The sequence below is a fragment of the Pseudorca crassidens genome, chromosome 3 (genome assembly GCF_039906515.1).
Source record: "Pseudorca crassidens isolate mPseCra1 chromosome 3, mPseCra1.hap1, whole genome shotgun sequence".
Taxonomy (NCBI): Eukaryota; Metazoa; Chordata; class Mammalia; order Artiodactyla; family Delphinidae; genus Pseudorca; species Pseudorca crassidens.
The window spans coordinates 170479512-170491725 of record NC_090298.1 but is presented as its reverse complement, the minus strand read 5'-3'; the positions used below and the strand labels follow the sequence as shown (position 1 = coordinate 170491725).

Below are 12214 nucleotides of genomic sequence, written 5' to 3'. Positions count from 1 at the left end.
CACACAGTTTCTCTCAACATTAACGTCTTACGTGACCACCACGGTATATTTGCCAAAACTAAGAAGCCACACCCTCGCTATTAACTAAACATCCTCACTATAAACTAAACTCCACGCTGTATTCAGGTTTTACTAGTGTGAAATCTGCGCCAGGAGCCCATCCAGTATCCCACAGTGTGTTCACGTCTGTGTGATCACGTCTTCTCGGGCTCCGCTCCCCCGGTTCCCTGACCTTTTCCGTCTGGAGGAGACGGGTCAGGGATTTTCTACGATGCCCCTCGTTTGGGGTTTGTCTGATGCCTTCCTCATGCCTGGACTGGAGTTATGGGTTCAGCCAGAGGGCGCAGGAGGAAGGGCAGTTTCTGGGTGGGGTGGGCTTGCTGATGAGCACAGCACTGAGGAATGGCCCAGCGGTAGGCACCATGCGGGTCCCGGGGCACCTTAGGGCGAGTACTTTGATGTTGGAGGGAGGGGAAAGCGAGGAGGGGGGAAGACCCTTCTGGGGGCGGCTGGAGGGGGCTCACAGAGGGTGTCACCCACCCCCCCACCCCCTAGGTGGGAGGAAGCCCTAGAAGGAAGCTCCACGGCAGGGGGCAGAGCAGTGCCTGGTGAGAATCCCAGCCCCTCTGCTTCCTGCCTCAGTTTCCTCATCTGTATAATGGGAACTAGTTCTGACTCTGAGCGCTACGATCACGAAGGTTCACAAATTAAAGCAGCTGGCACGTAGCAGGTGCACAGAAAGGTTTGCCTGGGTGCCTTGAAGTTCCTCCACTCAGGCCAGAAGGAGGGAGACAAGCCCCCACTGGGAAAAAATGAAAGGGAGTTATGGTGTTCTTCAGAGCTGAATGGGGACCGCCTGCAAAATTGTCTATTTCGAGCTTCCATCGTTGTATGCAATGGCTGGGGGAAGAACCCAGGCCCCTGACACCTTCCTCACCATCCCTGGTTTCAGTCTGGCCTCTGCACCTGTACCCACACCAGCTCCCCCCACCACACCCCATGAAAGGTCCCCTGAGACCCCACCCTTACCTGCCTTGAGGCTGGGCCTGCCACAGCGGGAATCTGTCCTGCCAAAGCACACAGCACTGGTCTTTCTATTCTGTTCAGAATCTTAGGTGGTTCCCCATGAGCTATTAATTCATTTATGGAGTGCCAACTGCATACCAGGCACTGTTCTGGGAGCCTAGGTCACTGGAGAGGTAGAGCTCACAGACCAGCTTGGAGAGCAGACATTCAACAAACAAGTCGGGACTTTCCCGGCGGTCCAGTGGTTAAGACTCCGCGCTTCCACGGCAGGGGGCGTGGCTTCCATTCCTGGTCAGGGAATAAGATCCCAAAACCAAAACGTAAACAGTCTCAGCAATGGGCGCGTAGTTAACAAGCTGTGGTCTTAGCTCAAGAACACTCCATAGCTCCCTAGCATTCGGTCAAGGATATTTATTGAGCATCTGATCAATGCCAGGCTCTGGGTATCCTCTTTAGTTATCCGTGCTTCTTATGGTCTTCGAACTATTTTACAACTCTGTAAATGATAAGAAACTGGTGGTATCTCAAAGGATTCTTGTCCATAGAAATACAAATGAATTTTGTCCCGTGGAGACCACTGATTATTTCTCTGTGGCTATTGACCACCTTTACAACTATTTGTAAATTCATTTCAGCATTGATTGCCTGTGTGTGTGTTCTTTCTTAATATTCTCTCCTTTTTAAAAAAATTTATTTATTTATTTTTCGCTGCGTTGGGTCCTCGTTGCTGAGCGTGGGCTTTCTCTAGTTGCGGCGAGCGGGGGTTACTCTTTGTTGCGGTGTGAGGGCTTCTCATTGCGGTGGCTTCTCTTGCTGCGGAGCACGGGCTCTAGGCGCGCGTGCTTCAGTAGTTGTGGCACTTGGGCTCAGTAGTTGTGGCGCACGGGCTTAGTTGCTCCGCGGCATTTGGGATCTTCTCGGGCCAGGGACCAGAGCTCGAACCTGTGTCCCCTGCATTGGCAAGCGGATTCTTAACCGCTGCGCCACCAGGGAAGTCCCAATATTCTCTCCTTTAAACAATCTGTAAAATCTTGCTGGTTCTCATATTAATTAATGAGTTAAGTAAACTCATAAAGCACCTGTTTGTTTTATATTGGTATAGAGTCATGCTTTACATTTTTGAAAAAAAAAAAAAGATCCCTTAACTCCATTACACCTAAAGCCTTCACTCTAGCATCCAAGGCTCCTCCCTGAGGAGATTCCCAACTACTCCATCTTACCTGTTACCATCTTCAAGTCCCAGAGCATTCTTTCCACTTTTCTTCCTAATCAACCTGAACTCTGTCTTTCGTAGTCAGCAAAAGCTGTTGGTTCTCCCCAAATCTGTCCAGAATCCGCCCACTTCTCCTCACTTCTGAGCCCCCACCTGGTCCACCGCATCCTCTCCCACCTGGACCAGCTCAGTCCCCTCCATCCAGGTCCCTGGTTACGCCCTCATCGCCCACAGTCTGTCCTCCCCGAAGCAGCCACCAGAGGACGCCTGTGAGCACCTGAGTCAGGCCCCTCTGCCCACAGCCCTCCAGACTGCACGACCTGCCCCGTCCCCTCCCTGCCCTCGCCTCCTCCCTCTCTCCCCCGCACTCACTCTGCTCCAGACACACAGGCCTCTTAGCGGTTCCTCCAGCTCGCCAGGCATGGTACTGCCCCAGGGCCTTTGCACGGGCTGTGTGCTCTGCCTGCAATGCCCCTCCCCCAGCTACTCACTTCTTTCAAGTCTTTGTTCAGATGTCGCCTTCTCAATGAATTCTCCCCTAATCTTTCTACTTAAGACTGTAAAACACCCCCCTGCCTGTTTTACTCCTATCCCTGTACGTCTTTCACTTTTTTTTTTCCTGTAAGGCTGACCATCCTCTAACCCAGGATACAATTTAGGATACAATTTACTTCCTTATTGTGTCTCTTGTTTCTTGCCTGCCTTCCTCCACCAAACCACAAGCCCCACAAGAGCAGGGATCTTTGTTTCTCTTGATCACCCCTGAATCCTCAAGCCCCAGAACAGCACTCGGCACACAGTAGGTGCTTCATAAATGCAGGTTCATTCCCTGGGCACCCCCGCCCCCCCCAGTCATGTTGCCCACTAACCTCAGCCCATTCCAAAGGGTGTCAGGCTCCACCCTGAGCAAACACAGCTCCCCTGGCGCCAGGCCAGACTTGAGGTGGAAGAACAGGAACCCAGACTCCCGAGGTGGACTTTCCCCAGAACTGGGGCCACACAGAAGCCCTGAGCCGGGGAGGCAGGACTCTTACAGGTGCTGAAACTGGGGTATTGGCTGGGGGCAGACCTCCCCACTCTCTGCAATTTGACTCCTATCAGGCTGACAGCCCTACTTTACTCTGCAGCCCAGGGCAAGTGGCTACCCCTCTCTGAGCCCGGGTTCAACCTCCGCAAAACAGGAAGGCGATGGGACATTGCCACTGGCTTGGCATTCTGAGTTCTGATTTGGGGTGGGACAGTTTACCTTGACCCCTGCATGACTGGGAATCTATTACTTGCTCTATCATATGCTGTTCTCAGCAGCCCTGCGACGTGGTGACTCATTATACCCAGTTTACAGAGTGGAAAACTGAAGCCAGCTCTATTTGACTCCATGGGTCTTTCTCTCCAAACCCAGGCAGGGTGGGATCTGACAGTCGAGATGTCCCCCCTCCCAACCCCACAGAACCCAGATCTTAAGCAGCTCTGCTTCCCGGGAGTGACCCCAAATGCCAGGCCGGCTCTATACCCTGCAACTGGGACGCTCATGCCTCCGGAGCCCCAGAGGGCCCTCTTGGGCTCAGACAAAGAGCCTTGAGGCCTTGAGGTGCAATCAGACACTTGGCTGGCTGGGAAGTTCTCTTTGTCCTGCACTTTTTGGGAGCAAATGACCCAGAAAAAGCTCTTGCCACTGGATCCCTGTCTTCTCCTGGGTCTAAGCTTCCTTTGCCCGGAGACCATCCTGGCTCCTTGCCCGCAGTCAGCTCTGCAGACTGTTGTGACAACCATCCGTCTGCCCCTTCCTGCACTTCTCCGCTGGGAGATTTCACCCAGAGAAGAAATCAAGATAAGCAAGATAAACCTCCCCAGAACACCCCGTTCCTCCCGCTCCAGCACCTGGAGAGGGGACGGAGATGAGATGCAATTGTCTGAAAACTTGGGGGCCTCTTAAGAAGTACCAGGAGGCCCAGATACCAAGCAGGTGCCAGGCTGCCTCACCTGCCATCTCCCCGCCAGCCTCCCCTCCTCAGTTTGGGGGATCAGAGACCAGTCTGCGCCCCCTCAGCCCCCCTGCAACAGCCGGGGCCAACAATGACCCTCTGAAGTCTGTGGCTATGGCATCCTGGGCAGGCTGCCAGGGGCAGTAACTGCCGGCCAGATAATCCCTTAGAAACTATGTCAAATGCCCACACAGCAGTGTCAGTTTCCTGCTTTCCGGGGAGCCTGGTGGTGGTGGGGGGGAGGTGACAGGGGGCCCAGGACCCCACAGTGGGGAACCCAGTCTGGACAGTTGCTTCGGGATGGTGGGCAGATCGGGGTGGTGGACTCACCTGTCTAGGAGGCTGGGTGGCCTCTGGGCAGGCGACAGGAGCTAGGGCCTGGGCTTCCGCCTGGCATCAGGGGCGGGGAGGGGACCCGAGGCTTGAGCTCTGGTCTTCCCACCTGTTTGCCCAACTTTGCCTCCCTGTGGTGGCCACAGGCTAGCCGGTCCCGTGCCAGGTGGAACCAGCAGGGCGACAGGCGCAGGCAAACCAGCGAGAGTGAGAGAGACCTGGTTGGGTGTGTGGCTCTGTTGCAAGGTGCTCTCACGTGGGAGCAGCTGACCTTAACCCCTGCCGGCCCAGAGGCCAGGGACGCCCAGTCCCGCCCTGCTTGCACTGGCCACCGCTGAGCCCTTGGCATCAGCAAGGGACTGGCTCATGTGGCAGGTCCTTGGGAGACATTTGTGGAAAAATTCAAGGATGAATGAATGAATGGCGCATTCCTGCCCCCCCATCCCCTCACTGCTCCCCTTGCCTTCCAGCTGGCACAGCATCCCACCACTTGTGGCAGGGCTGCTCCTTCCATCCCCACAGATCTGAGCTCAAATTCTGCTTCTGTGCCACCAAGTGACCGGCCGGATTCCTACACTGAGAATTTTCTATCACTTCCCAGCTGGGCAGCTTTGGGCAAGTCACCGGCCCCCCAGTTTCCTTACCTAAAAAAATGGGAACAACGGGGACGTCCCTGGCGGTCCGGTGGTTAAGACTCCTCGCTTCCAGTGTTGGGGTCACAGGTTCGATCCCTGGTTGGGGAACTAAGATTCCACATGCTGTGCGGCGTGGCCCAAAAAATATATGAAAATAATAATAATAATAAAATGAAAACTAAAATAAAATTTAAAAACGGGAACAACACTGGCATCTGCTCCTAGGGTTGTTTCCTAGAGTAAAGTGAATGAATGTCTGTCCAGAAAGTGCTGAGAACTCTGCTGGGCACACAGTAGAGTTGCACCTTCCAGCTGCGACCCACAGGTGGCTGGTCTGAATGAATGACATGCAGGTAAAATACACATCGGATTTGGAAGAGCAGCTGTGCAGAAAAGCATGTAAAATAGCTCATTGGTTTTACCTATCGATTCCCTGTAGAAATGATAATAGTTTTGAATGTATTGCGTTCAATGAAATATAGTGTTACAAGTTATCTCGCCTGCTTTTGGTTTTTTAATTTTTTCAAATGTGGTTGCTAGAAAATTTTAAATGACATTTAAAAAGTTAAACTGAAATGGGCTTGCCTTGTAGTTCTAGCAGAAAACACTGGAATAGGAGCTTAATACGTATTAGCTGTGGAGCCTTTTGCAGTCACATTCTGTTGCCATTGTATCACATCTGTATTAGTTTCAAAGTATTTGTTAGCAGCTGAAACGCCTTGTGTCTTGTTTGCTTGTTTATTTGTCTTCTAGATGTCTCTCTCTCTCTCTTTTTTTTTGGCCACGCCATGCAGCTTGTGGGATTTTATTTTATTTTATTTATTTATTTATTTTGCGGTACGCGGGCCTTTCACTGTTGTGGCCTCTCCCGTTGCGGAGCGCAGGCTCCAGACGCGCAGGCTCAGCGGCCATGGCTCACGGGCCCAGCCGCTCTGCGGCATATAGGATCTTCCCAGACTGGAGCACGAACCCGCGTCCCCTGCATCGGCAGCCGGACTCTCAACCACTGCGCCACCAGGGAAGCCCAGCTTGTGGGATTTTAGTTCCCAACCAGGGATCGGGCCCTCGGCAGTGAGAACGTGGAGTCCTAACCACGGGATCACCAGGGAATTCCCTAGATGTTTCTTCACTGAGGTCGGGGATTTGGTCCTGCTTATTCGTGTATCCTCCTGGCCTAGAACAGTGTCTGGTATACAGTAGGTGCCCAATAAATATTTGTGGAATGAATTAATGGAATATGGGGAGGGGGTGGAAGAGGACCTGCAGGTAAGGTCCTCTTACCTGCAGGACCCAGTGCTGACAGCAATAGCCACGAGGGGGCGCCCGAAACCAGGCAACCAACCCCAGCTGGGCAGCCTCAGTTTTCCATCCTGCAAAATGGGAATATTGAGCAGGCACTTGGGGGGATGAAGCAAGAGGCGCAAAAGCCGCTGCCCCACGGGATCCCGGCCCCTCCTCTCCATTCCCAGTTGTCTGAGCCAGTGGTTCTCAAACTCTATCAGGCATCCGAATTGCCTTGGGAGGCTCATTGAAAGACAGACTGTGGGTCCCCGCCCCCAGAGTTTCTGATGCAGGAGGGCTGGGCTGGGGCCCGAGAACCTACATTTCTAACAAGCTCCTGGTTGATGCTGATGGGGGCAAGTCCAGGCACCTCGCTTTGAGGATCACTGATGTAGATCTTCTCTGGAGACAGATTCAAAATGAATCAGGAGTTCTATCCATGGCGCGTGTCCAGAGAACTTCTGGAGCCTTTTTAAAAAACGGTGGCAAAATACACATAACATAAAATTTACCGTCTTAACCGTATTTAAGTGCACAGCTCAGTGGCATTAAGCACATTCTCATTGTCGTGCATCTATCCTCTCCACCCATCTCCAGAACTTTCTCATCTTCCCAAACTGAAGCTCCGTCCCCAGGAAACAGACTCTCCAGCCCCTCCCCCACCCCGTGGTCCCCACCATCTACTTCCTGTCTCTATGGATTTGAGTCCTCTAGGGACCTCATGTGAGTGGGATCAGACAGTACTTGTCCTTCTGTGTCTGGATTCTCTCACTGAGCATCACGTCCTCCAGGTTCACGTACGTTGCAGCGTGTGTCAGAATTCCCTTCTTTTTAAGGCGGGATCATATCCCATTGTATGAATGGACCACATTGTGTTTATCCATCATCTGTTGATTCCCTGGAGCTGTTTGACTCCTCCTCTCTGGGTAGGCTCAATTCTAACAGCACACAGCTAACCTAGAGGATCCCTCCACCTCATCCTGGGTCCTGTTCTCTGTGTCTTCCTTTTTCTTGATTTGTCTCCTTGTTTTGATGGAGAACATTTCAGGACCATCTTTCTAAGCCCTGGGTCGGACCGAGGCCTGCTCCCTCTTGCTGATTCCCCATTGTCCCATCACCAAGCACCCCTAAGCCCAACCTTGTCGGCCTCCCGCTGACCTCACCAGCACCCTGACAATGAAGAGGGATCACGTGTCTGGAGTCGGACAGGCCTGGGTGAAAACAGCCCAGCTTCACCCACACCAGCAGAGTGTCTGGACTCCCCCACCTGCCTCCCAGCAGAAATCATTAATAATGAATAAAACTACTAATAGCAACATTTATTACTCCCCAAACCATGACCTCAGAATGAATGACTGCCTAACCATATCGTTGGTGAGTTCACCATTAGACTTAAATAATATTATTATTCTTAATACAATAAGTAAAGGGGATGCTTCACAACACGGTTCTTTGTGTGATTCCAAATATGTGGCTTCAGCTCTCTGGGCTCCTGTTTTGTCATGTGTAAAATGGGGATGATAATAGTTCTCATCTGGTTGATCAAATTGTCTTCTAGGTGTAATGTTCTGTGTTAGGTATTGGGAATATGGTAGTAGTTAAAAAAAAAGGAAACAAAAAGCAGGTCCCTAACTTATGGAGATATTGCATATAAAGGCTTTAGCACTAAGCTTGGCATTTAAGGATGTTATTGTTACATATAACTAAATTTTACTACGTTATATATCATAAATAATATTTTTACGTTACATATTAACATTACTTATTATAATACCATATTACTGTTTGTTTAATAGTCACGTTAATGTATCATGACAATATGACATACAATTTGTATATTGTGCATAATGATAAAAATCTGTTTCTTATTATTACGTAACTATTAGTTATATCAAACATAAGCACATGTAATATAAATTTTATTTTTAATATGGTGATAATTTTTAATTGTAATTATTATTTATGCTCGTTATGTATAATAACGCTCTTACGTACTACAGTAATATTGACAGGAATGGCGCTGCCCTTCCACCCCTGGGCACGTGAGGGCGCTCGCGCCGCTCCTGGGGCCCGGGGCGCACGCAGGCCCCGCCTCCGAGCCCCGATTGGCGGTGCGCGCGGTGCGCGATGGCGCAGCGCCTGGCCCCGCCCCTGGCCCGCCCCTCACTCCCTGAGCCCGGCCCCTTCCCTCAGCTCTCCAGCCGGTGGCGGTTGTTGTTCAGCGGCGGCTGCGGCCGCATCTCGGGTCGCAGCCTCCGGCCGGCCGGCCGCCCGCCCGCCGGCAGGTCCGCGCGCGGCCATGGAGCTGGAGGTGCCGGACGAGGCGGAGAGCGCCGAGGCGGGGGCCGTGACCTCAGAGGCGGCCTGGGCGGCAGAGAGCAGTGCGGCAGCAGGTAACGGTTCCGGACCTTCCTCCTTCTCTCCCCGCTCCCCGAATGGACCCGCCCTGCCCCCCCTGCCGGGGCCCAGTGGACCCGTCCGAGCGCCGGAGGGGCGTCGGGACCCGCAGCGGGGAGGCCGGGACGTTCCACTCGGGGGCGCTCGCGGGGGGGACGGAACGCCCCACTCCGGGGCTGGGGGACGCGCCGCGGGGCCCGAGACGCCCCGCCCTGGGGGTCGGGGTGGCGCCGCCCATTCCCGGGGTTCTTGGGGGAGCCGGCTGTCTGGGAGCGGGGGTTGGCGCAGGGCCCCATTCTGGGAGGCTGTGGGTGGAGCAGACCCCGTTGGAGACATGCGGGGAAGATGGGTCCTCACCTCTGGGAGGGGTGCGACCTCTATTTAGGACGCGTGGTGGGTGGGTGCACTGCCTCCTGCTGAGGGCGCTTGGGAACGACGTCCCACCCAGTGTTGTCAGGGGGCTGCTCTGCATGTGGGATAGTGGAGTACCCCCGTTCCGATGGGGGACCTTGCCTCCAAGGGGTGACGCTGTCCCACATGTTTCCCCCCGCCCCGACCGTCTGGACCCACTACTCGGGGCCGCCCACTTTGCTGGTATCAGCTTCCGGGCCTCACCCGTTTCCCTGCAAGTCGTCACCCTGTGGGCACATCTTACTGGTCGTTAAGGGCAGGGGCTGCTGTGGCGGAAGTGGGGGGTCTCGGAGGCCAGATGGGTCAGCCTCCTGACTACCTCATTTTTGTGGAATTCACCAGACCTGGTTTCTAGTCCACTGGCCATTCCTTCCCTTTCTGGGTCTCAGTTTACCTCCTATAACCGGAGGTAGGTAGGGGGATGACATCTCCAGGCACCTTCAGTGCCAGGGCTTGCCAGCAGGTGGGGGAGGAGAAGGCCCCCTGCAGCCTTTTCCCTGGATGTTGGGGGGCTGCCGTAGCTCTGTTGGGGCAGTGCTTTCTTGAGCCCCTCTCCTTGGCATGCCTCCCTGGCCCTCTAGCAGAGCAGGTTTGGGGAAGGAGGCAGCCTCGCCCTGCCCTGTGGGCCCGCGGTCTGCCTTTCCCTGGGGCGGTGTGCAGAGCCCAGCCACTGCCTGGTTCCTTCTTGGTCAAGGTTGCAGGCTCCCAAATAGGAAGTTTCTGGATCCGCAGAGTTCTCTGTTCCAGGCAGCCCTCTCTGGCGAGTCCCCTGTAGACACCCACAGGGGCATCCATCCTCCTTCTCCCCCGGGCCTCCCGAAGCTTCCTTGGCAGGCAGGGAGATGCTCTGCTGCCTGGGAGTTGGGAGAAATGTCTGGAGAAGGAGCCAGAGCGAGCGAGCTCCCCCGGGCTCCAGAGGACTCCCACCGCTTCCTTTCCTGCTGCCATCTGGAGCTGCTTGGTGGGTTACCCTGGTTCAGCTCCAACAATCCGGCCCTCTGGCTCCCGTTCTTTGCTGGCGGCGATGCCCTGCCTGGCCAGCCCCAGACATGGCAGAGGGACCCGGCTGAAGTCCTTTGTCAGCCCCCTGACCTTCGCCAGCAGCCCTCTGCCCTGTGCTGGGCAGAGACACAATAGACTAGGATGCAGTGCCCACAGGAAAGCCACACAGCATATATTTGTCTTATCAGGGGCTAGGTGATCTGATGGGGGCAGATAAAGTCCCAGGCCCCGGCTGTGGTTGGGTCTGAGCACAGGGACCTGGCCCATAAGGGGCCGTCCCCGCTCCTGTCCCCAAACCCGCAGAAATCCGGTTCCCACAGCTGATCACTTACTTCACTCACTTTAGGGTTAATAGCTGTCTGTCCTCCGCCGAACCCGTTTCTCTTAAGTTTGGGGAACAACTGTCCATGCCTTTCCTGCTGCTCGAACAGATGCATAAACACACAGATGGGTCTGTTTGCTCACCAGGGGGTTCGTACGATGCCAGAGTCTCGATGCCTCTGCGCTAGTTTGGGGCTGGAAAGTTCTTTGTTGTGGGTGCCGTCCTGGGCACTGTGGGGTCCAGCAGCATCCCTGCCCCCACTCACTTGATGCCAGGAGCCCCCCCAGTCCTGACAACCACAGGTGTCCCTGGACATCGCCCAGTGTCCCCTGAAGACACAGTCATCCGGGGTGAGGGCTGCCGTACTTCACCTTCACCCATCATTCTGTAACTTGCTTGCTTTTTATCCATAATACGGCATTTTTTCCCCACGTTGGTATCAATTCTTTTCTTCAGAGAGAGAGAATATGGTGCTGTGATTGAGAAGGTGGAAACCCCTTATCCTGCCTGGGTTCCACTCAATTTCTCTGTGACCTCACAGGGCCTTGATCTCTCTGAGCCTCAGTGTCCCCATCTGTAAAATGGGGCCACACTGCCAGCTTTACCTGAGTTAGTGCATCAGCAGGTGGAGGGCGCTTGGTGAACTTTAGTGACAGCCCACCCCCTTTAGGCATGAGCTTCCTGCTGAGGGACGATCCAGTGGTTTCTGGAGCCGCCTTTTGCTGTCACAAGCGATGCTGCAGTAGACATCTTTGAACGTGGGCTTGTAGCCGTGGTACTTTCAGTTCTAGTGGTTGGAGTCCCCGCCTTGGAACGGCTGGGTCAGGCGCAACCAGATTGATGCCCGCTGGCTTTCTGGAAAGGTCCGGCAGGAGCCAAGAGAGACTATCTCCTCGCAGCATTGCCAGCTCCGGATGTTATCGGCCTCGGCCATTTTGGCCAATCTGATGGGAGGTGAAATGTATCGGTGGTGTTTTAGAATCCGGTTACTTTAAACTCCTGGGCTCCCGAGGCCCGGACCAGGGAAGACCCGATGGTGTTCTCTGCTGGCTTTTGGGGACTCTGTGGAGTGCCTGGTTCTGTGGAGGATCTCAGGAAGGCTGGGCTCTTGGGCACATTCACGGGGCTCCTGTGGGTGTCCACGAGCTGCCTGTGGGCTTTGGCCTGAGCTGTGGCCTGGTGTTTCTGAGCAGTTTCCCTCCTGTCCTTCCTGTTTCCGTGATGTCTCAGAATAGTCAGCTGTGTTCCCCTCTGACCCCTGGCCCCTCCCACGTCTAACCTGGTGGCAAATTATGTCGGCTTTGTCTTCAAAGTGGACCGAAAATCCACCCATTTGCCCCCCACTCCCTGCCACCACCTGGTTCATCCATGTGAATTCAGCCCCATCATCCATGGCTGGCCTGCCCCCCTGTCTCTTCCTGTGCTCCCTCCCGCTCACTCCAGAAGGCTCCCACTAAAAGCTGACTCAGGCCCCGCCCCTCCTCTGCCCACAGCCCTCCAGGGTCCCACCTCCCTGGGACCTGCGCACCACAACGAAGAGTAGCCCCCGTTCGCTACAACTAGAGAAAGCCCGCACATAGCAACGAAGACCCAACACAGCCAAAAATAAATA

At 54.3% G+C, this 12214-nt stretch overlaps 2 protein-coding genes across 6 annotated transcripts in view; one reads left to right on the top strand and one right to left on the bottom strand.

The window, feature by feature from the left end:
• The window catches only part of TJP3 (tight junction protein 3), a 29438-nt gene extending 24697 nt beyond the window's left edge, over positions 1-4741 (bottom strand). Inside the window, exon 1 of the mRNA XM_067734317.1 lies at positions 4552-4741. The gene's annotated coding sequence lies outside the window, so the exon portion shown is untranslated. The remainder of the gene's footprint in view (positions 1-4551) is intronic.
• Positions 4742-8656: 3915 nt separating this feature from the next.
• PIP5K1C (phosphatidylinositol-4-phosphate 5-kinase type 1 gamma) overlaps positions 8657-12214 on the top strand; it is a 60174-nt gene continuing 56616 nt past the window's right edge. For 4 of the 5 annotated variants that reach the window (XM_067734315.1, XM_067734314.1, XM_067734313.1 and 1 more), the window contains exon 1: positions 8658-8863. In XM_067734315.1, coding sequence (XP_067590416.1) covers positions 8770-8863 — 94 coding nt within the window. In that variant the 5' untranslated portion in view covers positions 8658-8769. Of the gene's footprint in view, positions 8864-12214 lie in introns of all 5 variants that reach the window. The other variant, XM_067734309.1, reaches the window with a different exon arrangement.